This window comes from Lithobates pipiens, unplaced genomic scaffold (genome assembly GCF_037356315.1).
Source record: "Lithobates pipiens isolate NorthernLeopardFrog02 unplaced genomic scaffold, aLitPip1_a1.2 Scaffold_19, whole genome shotgun sequence".
Lineage (NCBI taxonomy): Eukaryota > Metazoa > Chordata > Amphibia > Anura > Ranidae > Lithobates > Lithobates pipiens.
The window spans coordinates 178,271,173-178,296,533 of record NW_027507764.1 but is presented as its reverse complement, the minus strand read 5'-3'; the positions used below and the strand labels follow the sequence as shown (position 1 = coordinate 178,296,533).

The 25,361-nt window shown below is 41.4% G+C and overlaps 1 protein-coding gene across 2 annotated transcripts in view; it reads left to right on the top strand.

Moving 5' to 3' along the window:
• CPNE4 (copine 4) overlaps positions 1-25,361 on the top strand; it is a 660,573-nt gene that overhangs the window by 438,200 nt on the left and 197,012 nt on the right. For both annotated transcript variants that reach the window (XM_077491511.1, XM_077491512.1), the window contains exon 7: positions 3,966-4,055. In XM_077491511.1, the coding sequence (XP_077347637.1) occupies positions 3,966-4,055 (90 nt within the window). The remainder of the gene's footprint in view (positions 1-3,965; positions 4,056-25,361) is intronic.

The window sequence follows — 25,361 nt, the reverse complement described above, 5'->3', positions numbered from 1 at the left end:
CACCAATTAAAACTTGACAGTTGATCTGATCCCTCTTCACTCTACCCAAAACTAAGAAAAGAGTTTTACTTCATACTTTACCTGTATCTATTGTGATTTTCGAGGCTCAATTGGTCCACAGTGCCTGGAGGTATGGCAGTCAGTGGGGACCTCTAAAAGATTATTTTACTATGTGTTATGCCGCGTACACACGACTGGACTTTTCGACGGACTTGGTATCCGTCAGACAATTCGATTGTGTGTGGGCTCCAGTGGACTTTTTCTTCCCAAAAGTCCGGCGGACCTAGAAATAAAATTTGTTTCAAATCTTTCTGATGGACTCGAGTCCGGTCCAAAAATCCAGTCGTCTGTGTGCTAGTCCGACGGACTAAAACCGACGCTAGGGCAGCTATTGGCTACTGGCTATGAACTCCTTATTCTACGTCATCATGTTCGAATCCATCAGACTTTTGGAGTGATCGCGTGTGGCCAAGTCCGTTCATTTGAAAGTCCAGCGGACCTCAGCTGCAAAGTCCGTCGGATTGTCCGCCGGACCAAGTCCGTCAAAGTCCAGTCCTGTGTATGCGGCATAAGAGTATGTAAATACTTGAATGTTCATAGTCTGACCACAGGTTCACTTTAAATATTCTTACATGATTATAGCTGTTATTGTACATATACTGTAAAGTAGCACATATTTAATATCATTTAGAATTTGTGTATTAGCATTTCTTGTGTGAAAGACCCAACAATATTTTTAGAACATCTCGAATGGTTATTGTACTGATGAAATGATTCACTGTCAAAACATCTTTCAGTGACACCTCCTGAAACGTCTCACCCACTCTTCTTTTTCTACACTTTTCATTACTCACATCAAAGCAAATAGTTTATACATCAATTATATACACTAGGCTTCACACTATGAAATAAATAAAATTAGAAAGCAACTTCCTTCTCAGGCGTACTGATAGGCAGATTGTTTCCACTGAGATCTCCGAATTCTCATCAGTATGTAAATGTTGTGCTTGTGATGGTGCAGCTCATAGTTCTATTACAGTTTATTGTCTATTTGGAACATTTGTTGCTGTGAGAACCTGCAAATAATTTTTTCAATGCTAATTGATATTTTATGCATCTATCAAATGCTGATATTTTATGCACCCCAAACCACAAATCTACTATATTGCTGCTTACTAAATCATTAGATGTAATGGCTTTTTTTCCCTTCTGTTTTCACCTGGTGGTCTGGCCAGTAACACCTCCTGTATTAGAGTGCCCCCACTCTGGATGAAAGAGCACGGGGGGCACCTTTGGGAAGCAGCTATGTTATTCTGGGGGGAGAGGAGTATCAGATGTACTAGCAAATTAAGATACACTATAAAATTGATGCCAAACTTCAGCTCACACTGCCTTTACACATTATTTGTTTTCCTTTAGGGATAAAGGTTTTACATGAATAAATAAAAGCTGATCATTTAAGCACCCCTGTTAGTGGTAAATGGTTTGTCTCAACACTCTAGCTGCTACATTTGCAGGACACCTTTACTGTTGAAAAACAACAGACTTACAAGCTGTATCACTAGATCAAAATTAAGGAAAGAAAGCCTAAAAAAGAAAACAAATGCAGCCACCACATCTAAGAATTGGTAAGCTGTAATATAATAAATGTTTGCTTTTGAATTTAATACTGCTTTAAATAATGCTTTGTAGCTCAGCTCCAGCTGAGGTATGTAAATGACACTCGAAAGGCTTAAAAACTCTGTCAAGACTTTGTTGGTGGTTAGTTGGTGGTGTGTCTCCCTTGAAGTGATATTTCTTCACTTCCTGTTCTCTTGGATAAACAGAGAGGAAGAAAGGAAGGCATTTCCCCAATAGGAACATAAACAGTAAAAACTGGAAATAGGTTCAAATCTTTCCCCACTGTACTAAAACTCTGTTCTCTACATTTTATCTAAAAGTTATACGGCGGCATGAAAGATATTTTTACCTGATATACAGTAACCGGGCTGGATTTCCATCAATGGACTCTGCAGGCACACAACTTTTGGCACTCTAAGTAACAACCCTTTATGATTACCTCTGTTGCCAAAACATTTACTTTTTTCTGGTCTTAACCAGGGTTAGAATATTATTAAAATGTTATTAAACCCCTTGCCGACCATACCACGTACATATACTGCGGGACAGCGGCTCTTGTGCACAGAATTACATACAGGTACGTGATTCTGCACTTCTGGATCTGTGGCGTGCACATGCACCACCGGCAACCCGCTCCCACTGTGATTAGACACAGCGGGAGCCAATCAGCGGCCCGATGTCTGCCGAGACCCACCGATCGTTCCCAACAGGCAGAACGGTTGTCTGCCTATGTAAACAAGGCAGATCACCATTCTGTTAAAAGGGAAGATAGAGATCCTTGTCTTCCCACAGTTAAAGCACCCCCCCCCCCCACACACACACACACACAGTTAGCAAGCATCCCCTAGGGACACATTTAACCCTTTGATAGCCCCTTATGTTAATATATGTAACTGATTGCCGCCATTAATAGTAATAAATAAATAAATAAATAAATAAAAATTCCATAAAAATATCCCATAGTTTGTAGTCGCTATAACTTTTACGCAAACCAATCAATATACGCTTATTTTGATTTTTTTACCAAAAACATGTGGCAGAATACATACTGTATTGGCCTAAATTTATGAAGACATTTAATTTTTTACATTTTTTATTGGATGTTTTTTTATAGGAGAAAGTAAAAAATATTATTTTATTTTTCAAAATTATCAGTCTTTTTTTGTTTATAGCGCAAAAAATAAAAAACACGTAGGTGATCAAGAACCACCAAAAGAAAGCTCTATTTGTGGGAAAAAAGGACATCAATTTTATTTGGGTACAGCAGTTAAAGGAGAAGTATAGCCAAAGCTATTTTGGCTATGCTTCTCCTATAGATCACAGGAGTGCAGTTTGTTCTGCACATCTGTGACCCATTTTTAGCCAACAGTGGGCTAAAGGCTGCTGTTGGCTGACGTCGCTCAACTAGTCCAGGCTCAGGAAAGATCCTGACTCAGCCACTAATAGCCTAAACCAGCTGTTCCTGCCCCCTTCACAGCCCAGTGCACCAGTTAGCACTAGAGGGGCAGAGTTGAAGGCCGAGAACTGAGCGATCAGATGTGTTTAATTGATCCATTCTCAGTCTTAGCCCCTGTACCCACGGTCAGAGATTCTGCCAACCAAATCCGTCGTGTCCGAAACTGTTGCATACACACGGTCGGACTAAGTTGTCGAAAAGTCCGATCTTTCAGAATGTGATGATGTAATTTCATTACGATGGGACTACATTCAGGCTAGTAGCCAATAGCTTTGATGTAGGAATTTGATCTGAGCATGCATGGCACTTGGTCCGATCAAAATTCACTACACATGATCGGATTAGGTCCGACCGGCCCAGTTGGTCGGGAAATATTTCCAACATGTTGGAAAATTGGGTCCGACGGAGATTCGGACAGAATTAGTCCGATGCATACCACACACAGTCGGATTATCTGACGACACGGTCCGATAAGACGCATTCCGACTGATTCTCCAACCGTGTGTACAAGGCTTTAGAGGCGATGTGGAACAGCTGCAGGTGGGATTGGTGCTGCAGCCATCTAGGTGAGTATGATTGTTTATTTTTAGAAAAAGCCATACTTATCTTTTAAGATGACTGCTCCTTTTAATAATAGGAAAACAATACGTGACTAATACAAAAAAAAATATAAATCCTACTACTTTTAGGAATATATCCACACCATTATTGTTTTCATGAGTAAAAGAAAAACAACTTAAACTTGTCTACTTCGCTAAACTGGTCTACATTGACCATGTGTTTGGTTTATCAACAGTCAGTACAAACATTACACTTCTTGTATTGATCTTATATTGTAAAAGTGTTTCATAAAACAAACTTTTCCATCTTTCTCATTATTTCATTGTAGGTTGTCATGAATAATTTAAACCCAGCCTGGAAAACGTTTAAAGTCTCAGTAAACTCCCTGTGCAGTGGTGATCATGACCGAAAGCTAAAGGTAGGACTATACATATTTTAGTCTGATTTTATTTTACTTTTAATGTAAAGTGAACCTGTGCTTTGTCCATGTGAGGCACTATAATTACCCCTCCCAATCTTCTTTTCTCTCCCCCGCTGCTCTGTTCAGCCTCCAGGAGTGAAGAGAAAGAATCCTATAAGCAATGAGTTGGCTGAGTCATGACATACACAAGGCCATAGCCTACTTATGTAACAGTGGTGTTACATAAGTAGGCTATGGCCCTGTGTAAGTCATGACTCAGCCAACACATCAGTCCATATTTTTAGGAATCATATGCTCTTCATACCAGAAATACCAAGTATTTCCTTTATCTCTGAACGCTGATTGGATAAATGGGATACCAAAGGAAAAGTAACTGTTTGCTGCGAAAAAGTGGGGGGTGAGGCTGTTGCTTTGCCTGAATGGATGGATGATCATTTAATTTTGCTGCTTATTACCAGAGTATCCAAGGTCTAGTGCAGTGATGGTGAACCTTGGCACCCCAGATGTTTTGGAACTACATTTCCCATGATGCTCATGCACTCTGCAGTGTAGGTTAGCATCATGGGAAATGTAGTTCCAAAACATCTGGGGATGCCAAGGTTCGCCATCATTGGTCTAGTGGTCAGTAAATGGAGGGAGCTACTAAATCACCATAGAAATCAAACATGGCCTGGAGGGCAGATACCTCATCGGTCCAGTCTGCTGCTGGTGAAGGTCTAGGGCAATAGCTCCATTAGTGCCCATCCTTTATTACAGTACTGTGTAGATAGCTTAATACAGAATATATGACTGTTTCTTAAACTTTTTTGCATTTATTTAAGCATAACTTACATTAAAAAGGAAAAAAAAATCCATAAGCCTACTTTGGTTTCATACTTATTACAGTATGAGTGTACTTTCAAAATGTCAAAAATCCAAATATAGAGATTTGGTATTTGTAACGTTGAACAGTACTTCAGAGTCTGGTGTGGCGCTGTGGAATGGGAAGAAAATAAATTATAAGAAGGAAGTGCAGCTGTGTTGATTAGAGTTCGTTGACATATATGTTTTTAATGTAATCGTTTAAAGCCATTAAAGCATTCCAGGAAGGTTTTTGAACTGCTAGATTTCCATTTGCTGTTGTTCTGCTATCATGCTTGCAACAGTACACCTTATACTAGTGGTTATTTAAAGAGATTTCAGAATTGGCCTTTACTGCTGATTATCTAATGGACTAAGTACTCATTCAAGCTAGCACTTTCAATGTGACTATTTAGTCTTTCCTTAGTTTTTCAGTTGACTGTCTCCTTAAAGAGGGATTCCACCCAAAAAAAAAATATTAAAAGCCAGCAGCTATAAAAATACTACAGCTGCTGACTTTTAATAAATGGACACTCACCTGTCCCGGGTTCCAGCGATGCCAGCAGCCGAGGCCGATCGATCGCTCGGCTCTCGGCTGCTGTAGTCACCATTCTAGGTGAGGGAATCAGGAAGTGAAGCGAATCGGCTTCACTTCCCGGTTCCCTACTGCACATGCGCGAGCCGCGCCGCGCAATAGGAAATCTCCGCGCTGTCACTGGGACCCGTGTGTGTCCCAGCAGACAGCGCGGCAGGGCAGGAAATGGCGTAGACTCCCACGGGAGTCTATGCCTGGAAGTGGGTGTAAATACCTGTCTTTGACAGGTATCTCCACCCCCCTCCCCCCTGAAAGGTGTCAATTGTGACACCGGAGGGGGGGAGGGATCCGATCAGCGGAGGTTCCACTTTAGGGTGGAATCCCGCTTTAAATAGTGCCACTGCAGATACACTGTTTTAAATGTAGGGATTATGGGAGAATACACATGTTCTGTCATCCTGTACACTTGATCAAGAATGAACAAAACAGGTGATGAATCCAGTTCTGGATTTATATCCTCCCCCATGCCAAATGTCTTGTATTATTATTATTATTATTATTATTATTATTATTATAATACAGGATTTATATATCGTCAACAGCACTTTACAATATTCACCCTTACGCTGCCAGGCCTGTGCTCCATTTTTACCCTCAGGTGGCCAGACCATTTTTGCTATTTTTCCTTTGCTTTTTTATTTTTCACTTATAGCTTTCAAAGTTTGAAAAAGACCCCCCAAACCATATATTTTCTGAAAGTACATGACCAGTAGAATAAAAATAAGATGCTACCGATTTCTAAGGTCCCATGATATTTGCGCAAATGTTTATCAAATCAATATTTTTAGTAAAAATCCAATAAAATCACAATTAGCAGATAAATACACAGCAAATTTTATAAAAGTCCTACTAAATATAAAAGCTTAACCTGTATTGAATTAATAAATAACAAATATTTGTAAGTTTTACATTGCACCTCTTTGCAAAATGGTGAAAATTTCTCTAAAAATTTGAAGGTTTTCATTTTTCCCTTACAGCTTTCAGAATTTGTGAAAGACCCCCAAAACCATATATTTTCCGAAAGCATATGACCTCTAGAATAAAAAGAAGGTGCTACTGTTTTTTTAGACCCTGTGGTATTTGTGCAGATGTTTATAAAACCAATATGTTTGCAAAAAATACACTAAAATCATTATTAGCAGATAGAAAAACAGCAAATTTTATAAAGTTCCTGCTAAATCCCTACTAAATATAAAAGCTTAACCTGTATGGAGTTAATAAATAACAAAAAAAAAATGTTCACATGCACCTTTTTGCAAAATGGGGAAAATCAAACGTACGCAAAAATGCAAATATCAATTTTCTCTAACAATCTGAAGGTTTTCATTTTTCCCTTACAGCTTTCAGAATTTGTGAAAGACCCCCAAAAGCATATATTTTCTTAAAGCCTATTATCTCTAGAATTCAAATAAGGTGCTACAGATTTTTTAGACCCTGCGGTATTTGCGCAAATGTTTATCAAACCAATATATTTGCAAGAAATACACTAAAACCATTATTAGCAGACAAAAACACAGCAAATTTTATAAAATTCCTGCTAAATCCCTACTAAATATAAAAGCTTAACCTGTATGGAGTTAATAAATAACAAATATTTGTAAGTTTTAAGTTGCGCCTTTTTGCAAAATGGTGAAAATTGAACATACTCAAAATTTTCTCTAACAATCTGGAGGTTTTAATTTTTCACTTACAGCTTTCAGAATTTGTAAAAGACCCACCATACCATACATTTTCTGAAAGCACATGGCAAGTAGAGTAAAAAGAAGGTGCTTCTGATTTTTAAGGTAGCGTGATATTGCTACTAAAACATTGTTCACATATGGCATTCTAAAGTGTATGCCCATGGAGGGCCATGGGGGGCGATGTTTACTTGCACAGGGATGCACAGGTGTTCCCTGCATCCCTGTACAGGTAGTCTAATTTATGTCAATTGGGATGCAACAGCTGCACAGGCATAGCTGTTGTTCCCAATCTGACATTCGTGTGGGTGTGTACACAATGCCAAACGCAGACAATGTGAGCTCAGGGACATGCATGCGGACCTACATGGATGTAAAATTAGGAGCAATGGCTCTGTTTGTGCAGGTGCTACATCCCAAATTACATCAATGGGACTGCTTTGACAGAGATGCACGGAACATCTGTGCATCTCTGTAAAGGTACGCTGTGTGTTACCTGTGTGAACAAGGCCTTAGGCCCCTTTCACACAAGCAGACCGATTGGGTCTGCCTGTCCATTTTTTAGGCAGGCCCAACTGGACCACCCAGTGTTCTCTATGGAGAGGCTAATGTAAATGTACATGTGTCCATTTACACCCAATTGCATCCGATCCAGTCCACTAAAAACAGATGGATGGGAATTCTATTTCCCATCCATATAGCAGATCAGATCGGATGGTATCAGATGGAAATGGACAGTTGGTCCATTTCCATCCGACGGCACCGTAGAGAACAGCGGGCGGTGTCCGTGTCTATGTCTGCTCTGCATCAAAGGAGCAGACACTGACATTTCAGCCGCCTGCTCAGCGGGGATCAGCAGACAGATTCCCAGATGAGTAGGTGGATCTGCTTGGTGCATTAGGGGTGCAGGCGTGTTTGTATGATTCCATCCATTCATAAAATGACAGTCTGATACATTGTAACACTCCTGGTTACAATGATCGGCTGTCAGTGTATATAGCAGTGATCGCTGCCTATATCCATTGTATAGGGAGGGGGGTTTGGTATACACATGTATACCAAGCCCCCCAAGCCACAACTTAACCTCCACCTGCACCGATCCCCCCCTCCTCCCACTGCGATCTCCAGCCTGACAGCTCAGGGAGAAGCTGCAGGTGGCAGGAGGGAAGGAGAGATGCCACTCGGAGCAGCCGTGGATCGGGGGCACAGGGGCATTTGTGAGGATGATCAGATGTATTGGGGGAAACATCTGGACCCCCTCCCAGGCCCCATGAACCACCTGAAGCCGGCAGGAGTGGCAGAAGAGTGATGCCAGCTAATGATGGTGGCTATGGGGGAGCGGGTTTATTTGGGGGTTGGATCGGGTGGAAGGGGGATAATTAATGTTGGGATAGAAGAAGGGGGTGAAGGGTGTGAGAGAGGAGAGTGGGGGGAGTAGTTATAAGTGGAAGTTAGCAGTGGGAGGTGGAGAGGCAGGGGACAGGGAGCGTGGGTGGGGGGGACACATTAGGGATTAATAACTCTTATTAGTGGGTTGTAATCCGCTGTTCAGAGTTATAGAATTGTTCAGCAGAGTCTGCTAAACAATTCAGATATAAGCTTATGGTCATTAAAGTGACCAGGGGCGTGTCCGGAAGCGGAAGTAAGCGGACGCGAATCCGAGGAGCTCCGCCGAGGCCTCCTAGTAATCGCTGGCCATCCGAGCCCGACGAACTTCTCCGCGGTTCCCCACCGCCCATCGGGGTAGTCGCTGGTGCGGGGCACAACCTGATACCAGTATTGTCCTCCGAAACCGCCGCAAACGCCGACCCCTGGGCCGTGGCAGGCCGCCACTCGAGGACGCGGCGCCGCCATCTTGGGGCCTGCGAAGCCCGGACAAAGAACGCCAGCCATCCACCGCTACCCACCCCTGGAATCCACCCACAACATACCTGGGGTCTGGGGGGCTGTCTCCCGGAGGCTGCCGGCGGAAAAATAACCATCCTGAGCGGTATACTTCCATCCGACCGCATTGCAGAGCTCCGGGCGCCATATTGCGGCCTACAGAAACGCAGGACCACGCCAGCATTTGCCATCACGCCGCCGGAGTGTGGAGCCTGCCCAGCGGACGTACATCCCTGCCCAACCGGACACAGCACGGCCTGGTCAGCAGAGTACAGTGTCCGGCGGTCTCCCGGAGCGACCATCCAGGCCCTGGATCCGGCCTCCATCTCCACCAGGCCGCAGTGAGTACCAGTACAGCATCCCCCCCCCCCCCCACAGCGGACTAATTCCACCATTCTTAGTGGGAACCTGTACCACAAACAGATCTGGGGGCAGACCTTGGGGGCTCAGGAAGCTAGGTCCATCAGAGCAGGGAAAACCTGTGGTTCAGGCCTATTTACTGCAGACGGCGGCCATCTTGCTACTCCAAGTACACCCTGTACCTCTCTAACTAACTAGCTCAGCTTGGACTGAACTCACCCAACCCCTCCTCAGCATAACCCCAGCACAGGTGCACACCCCACCGACAATACAGTTCTCCTACCCAAGAACTGCCTAACTCTACCATAGGGGCAGTGGCCTGGTGAACATCACACATGACTGTAATGTAGAGAAACCCTGGTGACCAGAAGGGCCTGTGCACTGAAAACGGACCTGACACGAATATGTCCACACAATCAAAGAGAAGCACACACAGCCATATTCTCCGCTCTGTGGGGACACCCCAGAAGAAGAAAAAGAATTCGCCAGCAAACCTTAGCAAATTTAAATATTGTGGAGAGAGCAAAAGCTCTAAAATGGCAATGTCACGAAGAAACAGTATTGCGGAAGATATGGAAGATGATGAAGTCTCCCTATCGGCATCTGAAGACTCAACCGCAGGACATGGCAAGACAGACCAGCTCCTTACCTACGCAGCTATGACAGACATTGCCGCTGATATCAAAAGCTCCTTTGCTGCAGCAATTACTGATATTAAAACCGAGCTAATGAGACTATCTGAGCAAATGGCAATCACGGATAGAGCTGGGAAACGGAGGGACAGGGCACTGATCAGGCTGGACGACATCACTAACTCGCATTCCCAACATTTGATCGCTATGAACAGGCAGATTGAAGACCTGGACAATCGAGGCAGACGAAACAATATCAGAGTCAGAGGAGTGCCTGAATCGGTACCCCCAGATCAGATCAGACCAGCCCTAACTGCCATCTTTAACACTCTCATCGAACGGCCGGAGCAATCGCCCATTGAATTTGACAGGGCGCATAGGGCTCTCAGACCCAGAGCGCAAGATGGGCTACCCCCGAGGGACATCATCTGTTGCCTATCGAACTTCAGCCTGAAGGAAGACATCCTCCACAAAGCACGGATGAAGGAAAGGATAGTGCATGAAGAAGCTGAGATCCAACTTTTTCAAGACCTGTCGCCCATTACGCTTAAAAATAGAAGAGCGTTACGCCCGCTTCTAGAAGTACTGAAGCAAAAAGGAATCAACTACAGATGGAAGTTCCCGTTCGCACTACAAGCAAACTTTCTGGGGAAACAGCATATGCTAAAAGTACCTGAAGACCTCCAAAAATTCTGTGAGGAGCTACAGATTACACCGGTGGAACTCCCGGAGTGGTATGCAGAATTCCTCGTGCCGCCGGCGATCAACAACCCACAATTCTCAGCAGGTCTCACCCAGGCACAATCGCCTTATCAGCTAGGCAAACACCGCAGAAGCGCTGACAGACACAATTTAGAGTCCCCAGCCTCCTCCAAAAGTGCTAGAAGCCTGAGAGGGAGAGAATCAAGAGGCTACTGAAATGACCGAACCCTCCACAACATAATTCCTGTCCTGATGCAAGTTTCTACCAGCTTTCTAGTACGGCATCATGAACTGGAACAACCCACCTTGTTTTGTTTTGTTTATGGAAAACTCACCCACTATTCAGTTGTCACTATCCTGTTGCAATAGAGCGGCACACAACTCTAAAAGCTGGAGGCTCCCCCTTTTCACCTCCCCCTCCCCTAACATGGTTAGACTTCAGTTCTCTGCGGAGAGAATATAACATTCTGCAGCAACAACGTTGACTTTTATTCTGTTATGCTTTAACTTTTGTCTTTTATTTAGGCTCTGAGAAGGGCAAAGGGCTAAGCACCTAAATATCGCTATGGGTGCATGAGATGCTCCCCTACATCTCCAGAGATGGTGTATCTTACCTGACTACAGAACAGTGAGTTACATTGCATGACCCATTACTGTATATTCCCCCCCCAACATAACATGGGGGATAGTATACCCTTGCAACTAGCAGCAGAAAGCAATAACAGGCTGACCCTGTGGACATTATTTAGTCCATCTGGACTAGGCCCCCTTCCGCATAGTTGGGGCTAACAGCCGAGGGACTAGGCTACCCCTAGAATACACGGAGATGCCTGGACCTAGTAATGCAATCCGGAAGAGTTGACAGTTGAACACTTTCTCACTTAGGCTTTGGGTTAAATAATTTTTTTTTTTTTTTTTTTTTTTTTTTTTTGTGTGGTGGGTTTTTCCTTTTTCTCTGAAAGTTTTCGTTCTACAGCTTGGTGCCTAGGCCTTAGCTTCTTTTGAATGGTTTATAAAGTGTTTATATTGTTAACCTTTCTAGCAAACCGATTAATGATAACTTGTACATCTCCCTCCTCCCCCATCACTCAAATACACTATAGCCTACTATAGATGCTACTGACTGGTCTCAGATACCTTACTTACAGATGTCCTCTTGTTGAGGATTAGACACAATGCACTACGCTGGGCCCCACCTCTGGTCACCTACACCGCTGCCACAGAGCAGTCCAAAGAAACAGTCACAGTTTGACTGCTTGTTGATCACCTCCCACTAACCCCCAAAGGGAAAATACCAACGCAAACGCATATTGGTTGAATCCCAAACAGACCCACCACCGACTAGTGTCTGGTGGGTACTTATATTTTTCTTTTTTTTTTTTTATATACCTTACATTCTTAAGTCTTTCATCCCCCTCTCTCCTCTTACCTTACACCCCCACCCCCTTCCCCCACTCCCCCTCCGTACCTCACGCACATACGCACTCTCCTCTTCTAACCCACAGCACCCTACCCTACCACGCTATACCACCTACAACTCCTGTGACATTCATTCACGGAAGTAGCTTTTTTAGAACCCATCCATCCTATACCAACGGTCAAGATGGCATATGCTTTTCTAGGGAAAAAGCCAACTCTTGTCTCACATAATGTGAATGGCCTGAATATCCCTGAGAAACGGTCTAGATTGCTAAGAGAACTTAAGAAAGTGCGTCCCTCTGTGGTATTTCTACAAGAAACCCACTTCAAGGACAAAAATATTCCTAAACTCACTGACAACATATACACCAAAGCTTATCATTCAACCAATCCCCTTGCCAAAACGAAAGGAGTGTCCATCCTACTGAACAAAGACGCACCCTTTGAACTAAAACACCAACTTATTGACCCTGAGGGACGATATTTGTTCCTGAAGGGCACCTGGGAGGGATCCCCTATAACACTTGCTAATGTGTACTTCCCGAACACCTCCCATGTGCCATTCTGTGGCAAAATAATCGAGGAACTTAAATGGTTTGCGGAGGGTTGTGTTCTTCTAGGTGGGGATTTCAACATACCTCTTTCACCCCTGAAGGACACCTCTTCTGGACACACCCATGTCAGTTACAGGCTCCTTAAACAAATGAAAACACTACTGCAGTCATTGACTCTGGTGGATGCGTGGAGATCCATGCACCCATCGGAGAAGGACTTCACCTTTTACTCCGCACCTCACAAACGATACTCCAGAATTGACATGATCTTTGTCTCACAAAGAGACTTGGGTAACTTACTTGCAGCTGAGATCGGCATTATTGCTCTTTCTGACCACGCACCCACGGCTATCTCAGTTGAACTGGGTGCACACCGCAAACCCGCATTTAATTGGAGACTTAACCCTACACTCCTTACTGACCAAATAGTGAGAGATGACATTCAAAACACTATTAATACATACTTTTGCAATAACATTGACGCTGATACAAACCCACTAAACAATTGGGAAGCCCACAAGTCAGTGGTGAGGGGTGAACTGATAAAATGGGGCGCCAGGAAGAAAAGGGAGAGAGAGGGTGAAATTACAAAACTATCCCAACAAATTTCTAACTTGGAACTACAACATAAACAATCCCAATCTCTCCAGGTAGAAGAGCAACTGACTGAACGCAGAAAGGCACTACGCCTCCTGCTGGATCTCAAAATCAAAAGATCACTCTTTTTCAGGAAAAATATTTTTTATGAACATGGGGACAAAAGTGGGAAACAACTAGCTAAGGCCCTGAAGGAAGCAACATTATCTAGTCATATCCATGCTATAAAGGACAAAAAGGGGACACTGCAATACAAATCTAAAGAAATGGCAGACCTGTTCCACGATTACTATGCCAAATTATACAACCTACCAGCCCAACACAAACCGTCCCACATAACTCAGACAAAACAAGAAGCAATTAAAGACTTCCTGGAAAACAGTAACTTGCCTTCTCTGGCAAGTGACGAGGCAAACAAATTGGATGACCCTATAGCTATATCAGAGATCTCAGATGCAATATTTGATCTAAACACAGGTAAAAGCCCTGGACCGGATGGCTTCACGTCCCAATATTATAAGACTTACGTAATTTCCCTTCTAAAACCTTTACAGGCAGCCTTTACCTTCCTAGCAAAACACAGAAACAACTCCAACTCATTCTTAATGGCACACATAGCTGTTATCCCGAAACCTAACAAAGACCACTCTGACTGCGCAAATTTTAGGCCCATATCACTCCTAAATGTTGATCTCAAGATTTTGGCCAAGATACTTGCCAATAGATTGAAACCCCTCTTGGCAAAGATCGTAGGCCCTGAGCAGGTAGGATTCATGCCAGGTAGGGAAGCCCGTGACAATACCACTAAGGCACTGAATCTTATCCACTTTGCTCAAACCTCCAAAACAGCCGGCATCTTGCTCTCCACTGACGCAGAGAAGGCTTTCGATAGGGTCTCCTGGGACTACATGATGGACACTTGTGCCCACATTGGACTAAAAGAGAACATGCTATCATGGATCTCAGCCCTCTATCGAAATCCCCAGGCCCAAATTAAAGTAAATAACATACTCTCAGACCCCATCTCGATCCACAATGGAACACGCCAAGGATGCCCCCTATCACCACTTCTCTTTATTATCACTTTAGAACCCCTAATAAGAACAATTAACCTACACAGAGATATCCAGGGCTTCGTAGTAAACCATAGAGAATACAAAATAGCCGCATATGCGGATGACCTTTTACTCTTCATCACCAACCCACATATATCTTTACCAAATCTTCAAAAAGTGTTTCAAACCTTCGGGTTCATCTCCAATTTTAAAGTGAATCAGTCGAAATCTGAAGCACTCAACCTTACATTATCACCTGATCAATTTAAGAGGCTGAAAGACAACTACCCTTATAAATGGGAACAGACCACACTCAAATACCTGGGAATAAACTTAACTAACAGCCTTGACACTCTATACCGCTACAACTTTAAACCTTTATTATCTACAATAACTAAAGACCTGATGAGATGGAAACCAAAGAAATTCTCATGGTTTGGCAGAGCGTCCATCTTGAAGATGACGATACTGCCTAGACTATTGTACCTATTTAATGCTCTACCCATAAAAATTCCGGAAACCTTTTTTAGCACTCTCCTTAAAGCACAGAGAGCCTTCCTTTGGGCAGATAGAAAACCCAGAATTAGTTTCACTCTATTAACGCTTCCCAAAAGTGAAGGAGGCATGGGTCTTCCTGACTTCAAAAAATACTTTCAGGCTGCACATATCACCAGACTCATAGATTGGCACTGTCATGGCCCAAACAAAGACTGGGTCCAACTAGAAAGCAATCTAACCCTACATAAAACACTTTACTATCCATGGTCTATACACTCCAAGAAGGACAAACAGATAGGACACCCACTGATTGAAAACACAATCAATATCTGGCACAAAGTAGCGAGTCTTTACAAAATCGCATCCGTCCCGGGTCCGCTGACACCGCTCACCAATAATCCTGCTTTCCCACCGGGTATGCACCATAAACTACCACATGATCTCCTCATTTACCACTGTATAGCAAACTCGAAAATCAAAACATTTGAAGCTCTTAGCTCCGAGGTGGGTGAGACATTTCCTGGTCTGTGGTTTTACATGCAATTACGGGACTTTGTGGTGAACAGTAAGCATAAATCTAAATTTAGCCTCCCGTTGACACAGCTGGAATCTATATGCTTAAAAAGATCACCGGTAGCACACACCACGTCCCTTGCATACTCATGGCTGATAAGTACGCCACACATGGATAATAATAACCACAAGAAGAAATGGGAACTTGACCTTAAACTGAAAATTTCTGAGAAGCAATGGGAAAAGGTGTGTATTTTGACACATAAATGCTCATTAAGCTCCAAATATCAGGAGATATCCTATAAGGTCCTCACCCAGTGGTATCTGACACCGCAAAAGACCGGGAGATGGTCTCATTCAGCCTCGGATGATTGCTGGAGATGTAAAACTTGTGTAGGCTCCTTTATACATATCTGGTGGGAATGCCCTCTCATCCGCACCTACTGGGACGAAATTAGGACCTGGATAAAACATATAACAGAAACTAATCTCGAGCTAGACGCAGCAGCGTGCCTGATTAATCTTGTCCCAATTACCTTGAGCCGCTACAAAAAATCACTCTCTCGACATTTACTTGTGGCTGCTAAAACACTCATACCCATCTATTGGAAAACCCCCAGAGTCCCAGGAGTTAGGGACTGGTTAAATAGAGTGCAATATATTTATAAAATGGAGGAAATAGTGGCAATGAAAAAAGAGAATAGCACTTCCTTTAACAAAACTTGGCAACCTTGGCTGGCTTTTACCCTCTCTTCAGATTACCAATCCCTTATGGGCTGAACTTCCCTTCCCCATTATTCTCAGAAGAACAGGAAATAGAAAGGAGAAACAGAATGATTGAGCTACACATGCCTCTATTAGATGTACACTTACCTTAAGGAATTGAATCCCAGTGCGATGGTACCCCTCCCCTCCCCCCCCTCGACTTCCATCCCCCTTTACCTTGTACCCTCTTTCACCCTCCTTCTAATACACAATTTACCCAGTGGTATCTTTAGTTATCACTTTAGCTATTGGATAATACTTTATCTTTTGTTCTAATTGTGCTATTTGGTTACAACACAAATGCTATCTATCTGTACCAATGTATGTATACATACCATTGTTGACTACATTTATAATCTTATGTTAATTGTAAACCTGACTTTATTCTTAATAAAACCTTTGATTGTGAAAAAAATAAAAAAAATAAAGTGACCATAAGCTTAAAGTAGAGGGAGAAAGGAGGTCCGTACGGTGTATGGACTTGGCCACCTGCAGGCAATTTTTAGGTCTGTACAACGTACGGACCTGGAAGTGAAAGTTTTAAGGGAGACAGTACTGTTACAATACAATAACGTACAAGAAGGTTAAGAGGGCCCTGCTCATAAAAGCTTACAATTTATTAGGATCGGGCAAGTGGTACAAAAGTTTATAACTAAAGCGGATGGAAGTGATAAAAGTTCAGTTAGTTGGAGGCATGATAGGCTTCCCTGTAAGGATGCGTTCTCAGGGATTGCCTAAAGGCAGCCAGAGTAGGAGATACCCAGACAGATTGAGGCATAGAGTTCCAGGCAGTAGGAGAGGCTCTGGAGAAGTCCTGGAGGCGAGCATGGGAGGAGGAGACAAGGGAGCTTGATAGCAGAAGGTCTTCAGAGGAGACGGCAGGACGATTTGGGTGATGTAACTCAGGGAGTGAATGGCTTTGTATGTTGTTGTTAGTATTTTGAATTTAATTCGCTGGGCAATTGGAAGCCAGTAGAGGTATTGGCACAGAGGGTTGGTAAGGTAGATAAGTCTCACAGCAGCATTCATGATAGACTGAAGCATAGAAGTAGCCCTATGAGAAGGAAGTTGCAGTAGTCAAGGTGAGAGATAACAAGGGAATGAATGAGTAGCTTTGTGGTTTCATTAAGTAAAAAGGGGCAAATTTTAGAGATGTTACGGAGGTGAAGTCTACAAGCTTATGACAGCAATGAGCTGAAAGGACAGGTCAGAGTTTAGGATTATACCTAGTACCCAGGTTAATATAGGAAAGGGGAGAGATTTTGTCATAGAGGTGGACAGTAGAAGAATAGAGAAAAGAAGGGTTAAAGTGGCAAAGGTTTCTACAAGTAATCATTTGCTGCTTGGAAGGAGTGGTGATTGAAAACAAGGATACTGTGAAAGTGATGAGGTTGTGATCAGAAAGAGGAAAGGATGTGTTGGCAAGGTTGGCAGAAGTGCAGAGATGGGAGAAAACAAGGTCAAGGGTATTACCATCAGAGTGAGTTGAAGTGCGTGTCCATTGTGTGAAGTGATCAAAAGATGAGGATAAGTTGAGAAGTTGAACTGTACCCGGGCTGTTAATCATGGGGATATTAAAGAACCAAGAATAATAGAGGGTATTTCAGAGGAGAGAAAGTAGGGTAGCCAGGCACAGATGTCATCAAAAAAGTGCAATACAGGTCCAGGAGGACAATAAATCACTGCAATCCTCTGAGAAATTGGAGAAAACAGACAAATACAGTGAGTCTCAAAAGAAGAGAGGGAAAGAGAGGGAAGGTTAGGAAGGACTTGAAAGGTGCTCTGTGGGGATAGAAGGAATCCAACTCCACCTCCTTTCCATCCACTGGGGGAGGCCACCATGTGAGAGGGCAGCAAGAGAAGCAAGAGAGTCAGAAACTTGAAGCCATGTTTCAGTAATGGCAAGTATGATAAAGCAATAGGAGATAAAAAGGTCATGCACAGATATTAGTTTGTTACGGAAAATAATGGGCATTCCACAGGACACATGAGATTGGGGGGCTGGTTTTTGGAAGCAGGGGGATAAAAATTAAACTAAGCAGATTGTGGCTGTTGGGAAGGGTGGGGATATGGGGGTTGCAGTTACAAAACGGAGGGCAGGATTGGGGGAACTATCTCCAGAGATTAGGAGAAAAAGGAGGGTGAGGAAAATAAGATGGGAGCTATATATATATATATATATATATATATATATATATATATATGAGCGCACATACTCATTGCCCTGGAGTTTAGGTCAGCACATGGGTTTAGTATTTGCAGGAGGTGATGGGTGCAGTAATAAGGAGAGGGTAGGAGTAAGGGTGATATTTGTAAGCTGTGAGGTAGAGAGGAGGGGTCAAGTAAGGACAGTTTGAGGACAGGAAACACTAATGTGAGAAGGAAGAGTAGAGGGAGGATATTAGTGGGAAGAGAGTGAAAATCAGACTTCAAAATAAATGAAATATCAAATGTTGGTTTGCTTGCCGTCTTTCAAGAGTGGAGCAGAGTTCTTGTTGTAGTCGTTAAACTGCTTTGTTCAAACTGCTATAGCGCTCATTAAAGAAACCCTCAGAAGAGAAACATGCCACTGACCCCTGTCTGTGACTTCCCCATAAGCTGCTCTAAATTTATAGGAAGATGAAGCAGGCAAGCATTTGTCAATTGATCAAAATTAGGATCTGATTTGAGACACTTGAATGGAAGAGGAGATTGTCAACAAAAAAAAAAAAAAAAACAGACCAGGCACAGACACAGGCCAAAGTCGTGAAAGGTAATTGATTATTTTGATTACTAAAGGCAAAAGGAGGTAAAAATGAATCACCAATTATATAGAAAAGTTTAAAAGGATATGGCAACAGACATTTAACAGCATAGCATAGCTACCCATCTATCTCACTGGATAGCCTTAGTATCACACTAATAAGTATCACACCATTAGAAAATTGAGGCACTGCCACTCTGCTAACAAGTCAATTCAAGGTGTACATTCCCAAAGTGAATAGACTAAAAGCACACAATTCCACTATACAGGGGCAGCAACCATAAGGACCCAGGTGATTGCACTGGCAGGCAAGGCTTCTGCCTAGGATCTATTATACAGAAGTATACGTTCCTGTCAGTAAAATGATTTCTGAATAGCTGTACGCCACTACACAGCCTTCCTAAACTATGACCTGTGTTGAATATTTTGAAATCCATCCATTGCATTACCTCTAGGTAGACACACTACAATATATGGTTGGTATATATATGATATAGCTTATGTAGAATTATCAACTTATTCTGACTTTAAAAACATAAACATGAAAAACAGGTTATATTTGTGGGGGTTCCATTTGGACTAAAAGTCAAATTTATTAAAGTACAGATATGATATTTGTCATAACTAGTCTGTTTTTAATTTGCCAATTCCTGGTTTGTCATCCTCATTTCAGTAGTTAGTGAGCCATTGACCTTGATCTATTGTACGAGTCCACAGTTCATTGGCTAGTTACTTGGTCAGGAACTCATGATATAGGTACTGTAAGTATGGTTCAAAAAAAAAACTGAAGTTTGTACCTTCAAAAGCAAGTTGAAAGTTGCATCTGCCATAATCTGTTCTAATATATTCTGACAGGTTTCCTCAGTCGTTTTCATAAACTATGAAATAATTTTTACAATTTATAAAAGTAAATTGCTGTTTTATGAGTTACTTTTGCCATATGTAAATATTTTTCGCCTACAGTTCAAACAGCTTTGTAATTTTCTGCAAATATTGAATTCATTGATCAGTGTTGGCCATGCATTACATTCTCTGTGCAATTAACCATGTCACCTGGAAACAATAATTAACTCAAGTACTCTCTGTTCCCTGGAAGACATTATCTAGAGGAGCAAGGTAATACTCAGAAGCCACTAGATACATGCATTATAAAATAATGCATGTTCTACATACAGTCTGAATATTGCCTAGGGCGGGAACATGTCTAAGGAAGTCTTGACAAAAATATTAAAACTGTCTGAAGTTTGACTGTAACGTCTTCCCTTTTTTATTAATAGAATTATTGACAAAACTAGATTTCTAGAAGAATCCATGGAAAATAAGTGTATTTCTCAGTAATTGTGGCATAGGTTTTGAGCTGCTCAGCCATAGCAGATTCACCCACTACCTTTGCCTAAAAGTACCTCTTCAGGAGACAACTTTAGCACCTTTCTCTTACAGTGATGCTACTCCAGTATGACTAATATGTCATCTACAACCATAGTCCAGTGCCAAAATGTTTTCTATCTTATACAATATATAAACAGGACAGTGTTTATCTTTTTCTGACTGTTTATAGCAGCATAGTAGGTGAAGGCAAAACTGCCAACTGGGATGTTCTTTAATCTGACTTTGTTATAAAGTCATTCAATCCATAAAGAAAATCAGGGTAGTCATGATATACACAGGCTAGTGACACACATTGTAGGACATGCATATACATTGAAAAAAATGTCCAAAGGTCATTGGCCAAATATATGAATATCAACCTCCGAAGAGGACACGTCAGAATGGAGGCCAATTTTAAAAAGAGGGTAACTGGAAAAAAAAAAAGAAAAATGGTTGCCCAAGGTTTCCGGTTGAAGATAAAAAGAGAAAGGTGTATGGCTGTACTGTCCCTTAACCTTGGAAAGTGAAAGTAAAGGGGTGGGTTGGTCCTCTGTGATGGCCTCCCACCCTACCCTAAGTTTCTCCTTCCTAATGTGGGGCATGCTAGCGACTTAGTATCATTGTGGGGCATATATTAAAGGCTTTTACCAAATTTGGGAATCCTTACCAGCCATCTTTCCGTCTTTTGTTAGAAAATGTATAATCTTGTTTTATCCCCTTTTTCAAGGTCCTTCATCCTTATATGCCCTCACTCAGGGGGAACTTTAGATACATTGGAAGACATGTTTCCTGTGTACAGAGGTGTGCTATTAATTATATTGTTTATGATCCATTGCATAAGATCTGTATTTGAAGATCTGGCACAGATAACTTGCAAATAAGTTATCAGTATTATAGTAGTAAGTGTTATACATGTGGCATTGGTCAAATGTATTTATCTATCTTTAGACAAAGAATATCTCTGTTATTTCAATTGCAAATGTATCCTTAAAACAATGTATTTGTTACAAAAAAATGCATATGATAAAAAACATTATACGCAAGAGGATCTATGATGTTTGGCATGTAACTATTTCACATCGTTTTTAATAAGGGGGAATATTTGACAGTTCTCTTTTTTATGTGTAAAAATAAACAATTTAATTTATTTATTTATGTGCCACTGATTAAGGTTATGTTTATCACAAATATTCTCAACTTTCTTTATGGTTTGAATGGTATGATTCTTTATGGAGAGGTATAGAAATGTGAAAAAAAATACATTGCCCAGAAAACTAACATTTTGTAAGCCCCGATGAAGGGGATCTTTTGAACCCCTAAAAAATGTTGGCTCCTTAGAGAATGCAAAATTTAAAATGAACCACCACTGGACAAAAACAAAAATTTTTGCCTCCTATGTAAGAATGTCACTCCATTGAGATTTTCACCTAAACGTATTGAACCAGTGCTTTACACGTCCATATTTCTCAAATGCAATAGAACCCCGATAGAGGCTCTAACTATTCCCCACTCTAATCTAAAATCAACAAAAATATTTCTCAGAAATGGAGCTTTAATTTATCTAAAGAGAATAGTCAGAAAGTACTGATGAATTATTCCCACTCAAAAGAGTAAATAGAAATAATAACTCTTAAAATGAACACATTAGCTGATTTGAAATAAGGAATTTCTGAAATGCTTTTCCTAGATGAATGCTGTGAAATGCCTGTGTGCTGTAGATAATTTTGTAGCAGGACCATAATTATCCATTCTCGACATTTACCTTTCACTGTTTGACAATTCATCATTTCATATTCCAGTGCTGCTGGAATGATGCCTTTTTAATTAACTGAATGAAGGTTCTAAACAACATCTGGAAAGGTTTCTACTTCCATAACTTTTCAGAAAAGCAGATAAAGCAGGTTGGAGCCTTGTGCTTTAATTATAATATCATTAAAACACTTATCCCTTACAAGAAGTCATTTTGATAGTATTATCCATTTGTATGGAAGTCTACTAAACTGACACTTTTGCTATATTGAGAATAAAAGGACTTATCAACCTAAATTATACGTTGGTTTATAGAAAATAATGATTAATATTCAGAAATGTATTCCTAAATAATAGTTATGCAGCGTAATATAATAATAAGGATTTAATAGCTGTTAAATAATATGTTAAATAATATGTCAAGGCGAAAAATCATGCAGTACATCTCTGTAATACATGTACATTTACCCATTTTTTTATGCCTTAGAAGACCCTGTTGATAAAAATAACTGTTGATCTACCAGATTTATCAGAAATGCACTCGGATCCTAAGCTTTATTGTGGGTTGGCAACACACAGCATTTTGTGTATAAAATGCAGTGGCTTTATTTTTTTTTTGGGGGGGGGGAGCGGCAAACAATCCCCCCCGCCCTCGCCAGGTCTGTACTTTCCCCATCCAGGTCGCAGGTGGCTTCCCTGGCTTCTCCTCTTCACCCGCTTCCAGTCCTGGTTGGCCAGGAGGATAAGCCGAAGATAATAGCGAATGTTGATTTGCTAATGTCACAAGTGATTGGGCTCAGGGCGCAGTGCTCTGCGCCCGAAGCACAACTTTTTTGAAGACAATTAGAGCCTCGGGCTCTAATCATGTGCTTTAAAATAAAAACTTGTAGGACCAGCCGCTTCTGATTGAATTGTGTCAGTTCTCCCAGGGTCTTTTGCTAAGCTACTTAACCACTCCCATTCTCAGATCTCTATAACATAAAAACTACTCATTCTGTAGTCCAAGATGTTAACTAGGAGATCTTTTGAGACAACAGAGAAAATGTGCAGAGGATAGGGAAGAGCTCCGAATTTCTGAAAAAAAAAATCAACAATTTTTCTACACTTTTAAAACAAATCTAACTGTGGTGGAATCTTGCAGTTAAGGTACAGATACCTGACAACCTGTTAGTCATTGATACCAAATTCAAGGGTGACATGTAGCAAAATAGAGACAAGACAGAATCAAAACATTTGAATCAGTTGGTCTGCTTTAATTTTTGGCGCTTCAGACTAAATACAGTAAATTAAGTATGTAAAGGTAGGTTGTGTCGAGATACTGTATAGTTTAACCAATTAAAGATTAGTAAGATCTACTGCAAGCATAGAGTTAATCGTCTTGTGATCATGGTTCATTGAGAAGTCACCATCAAAGGATGTTTATTGTTTGTAGTTTTTTGGATATCATTCACCAGACGACCATCTGGTTGAGTTTTCAGGAACTTGCCTTGTCACGGGCTCTCCAAATATAAATTATATGTTTCAGTAGTCCTCAGATTATTTATGCCATATGCCAAATATGCAAGTGAACATGTAAGATAAAGAAACAAGCTCAAATTTATATTTCTTTAAGCAGCCATCTTGCCAGCTCATCACAAAACACTTTCAATGGTATATTTAACAGACCAAAAGTGAGCAAATACCATTTCATTGTTAGGGTTTATATACACGTTAAATATATTATGTAAATTCTTAATACTAATAATGGCTCAAATAATTTAGAATTTGACATAGAAGATGAATTACATGAGACTATACAGAGACATATGTGTAAGAAAATGTTCACAGAGTGGTTAAAGGACAATAGACCTGATTCAGAAAAAAGCGTAGGAATTAATATATGCACACTGTAATCTTTCTACATATTAGTGGTTACAGTGTCTTGTAAAAGGTTACTTCATTGTATGATACTTCTGTAGTATAATACCTTTCACTATATCAATTCTCTGTGTGTTACTAACTTACAGTTCAGCTTATGCCACGTACACACGACCAGACTTTTCGATGGACTTGGTCCGGCGGACAATCCAACGGACTTTGCAGCCTAGGTCCGCCGAACTTTCAAATGAACGGACTTGACCACACACGATCTCTCCAAAAGTCAGACGGATTCGAACGTGATGACATAGAATAAGGAAGTTCATAGCCAGTAGCCAATAGCTGCCCTAGTGTCGGTTTTACTAGCACACAAAACGGATTGTCCGCTAAAAGCCGAGACCGGCGGACAAATTTGAAGCCAGTCTTATTTCTAGGTCTGCCGGACTTTTGGGAAGAAAAAGTCCGCTGGAGCCCACACATGATCAAAAGTCCGATCGTGGGTACGCGGCATTAGACAAAAGTATGCTTAAAATGGCTATAGCTGGATCAAAATTTGCCGATTTCAGCAGGGGACGGGAAAAAAATGTATCCATGTTTGGCCACTGGAGTCTACTGATTAACATCTGTTTAACTGCCCTGTCGTATAAAAGCCACTCGATCTGCAGCTTAAGATAATGGCTGCAGTGGCGGTCAAGGTTAAATGAGTAAGTCAAGACAAGCTAATTTAATAGTAAACATTTTACAAACATTAAATATAGATGCCAGATCAGCACAGATTTGCATAAAAAAAATCTCATCTACCAGAGGAGGAAATCTGTCAATCATGGTTCCATTGGGCTAATACTGTTTTCAAGTCAATTCTTTTGTATTGGGAGTCCACAGCCTGGGTTAGAATGAAGTAGTTGAATGGCACTGGGTGTCATTCAGCCCAAAAGTTAAATGGCCCTCATTGGTATGAAGGGCAGTGCTGAAGCATGGAGTATGGAGAAAGAAGTGCATTCAGAACTTTTTTCTTCAAATAGGAGGGAGAACACAACAGTTTTAAAAAATAAATACTGGATACTTTGGATTTAGGCTAAGGTCCAACTACAGCCAAAGTGTTTTAAATTTCACATTGGTGAAGGATTAAAACCTCTGTCATATTTTAATCGCTCTTTCTCTGTGGTCACTGAGACAGGATGAGACATGAGATCAAAATGTTGAGGACACAGACAGAAAAAAACAACCATAAAGAGATTATACATCTCCTATTTTAACCAAAACAAATTGTAAGTGATTATGGGTTAGGAATGTTTTATAGGTAATTTTAATGGTTACATTAATGGCTGAAATTTAGTTTGAGGAGCTAGGTTAAGAGCTAATAAGCCATTAGAAGAATTAGAATTTAGACATGAGTTACCCCATAGTGGTGAGTGGTGGGTGGCAGGTAGCATGGTGCAGCGGCTTGGCTCCAAGTGTCCTCTCCTCCATGGTGGCTTCCAGCTCCTCCCCTC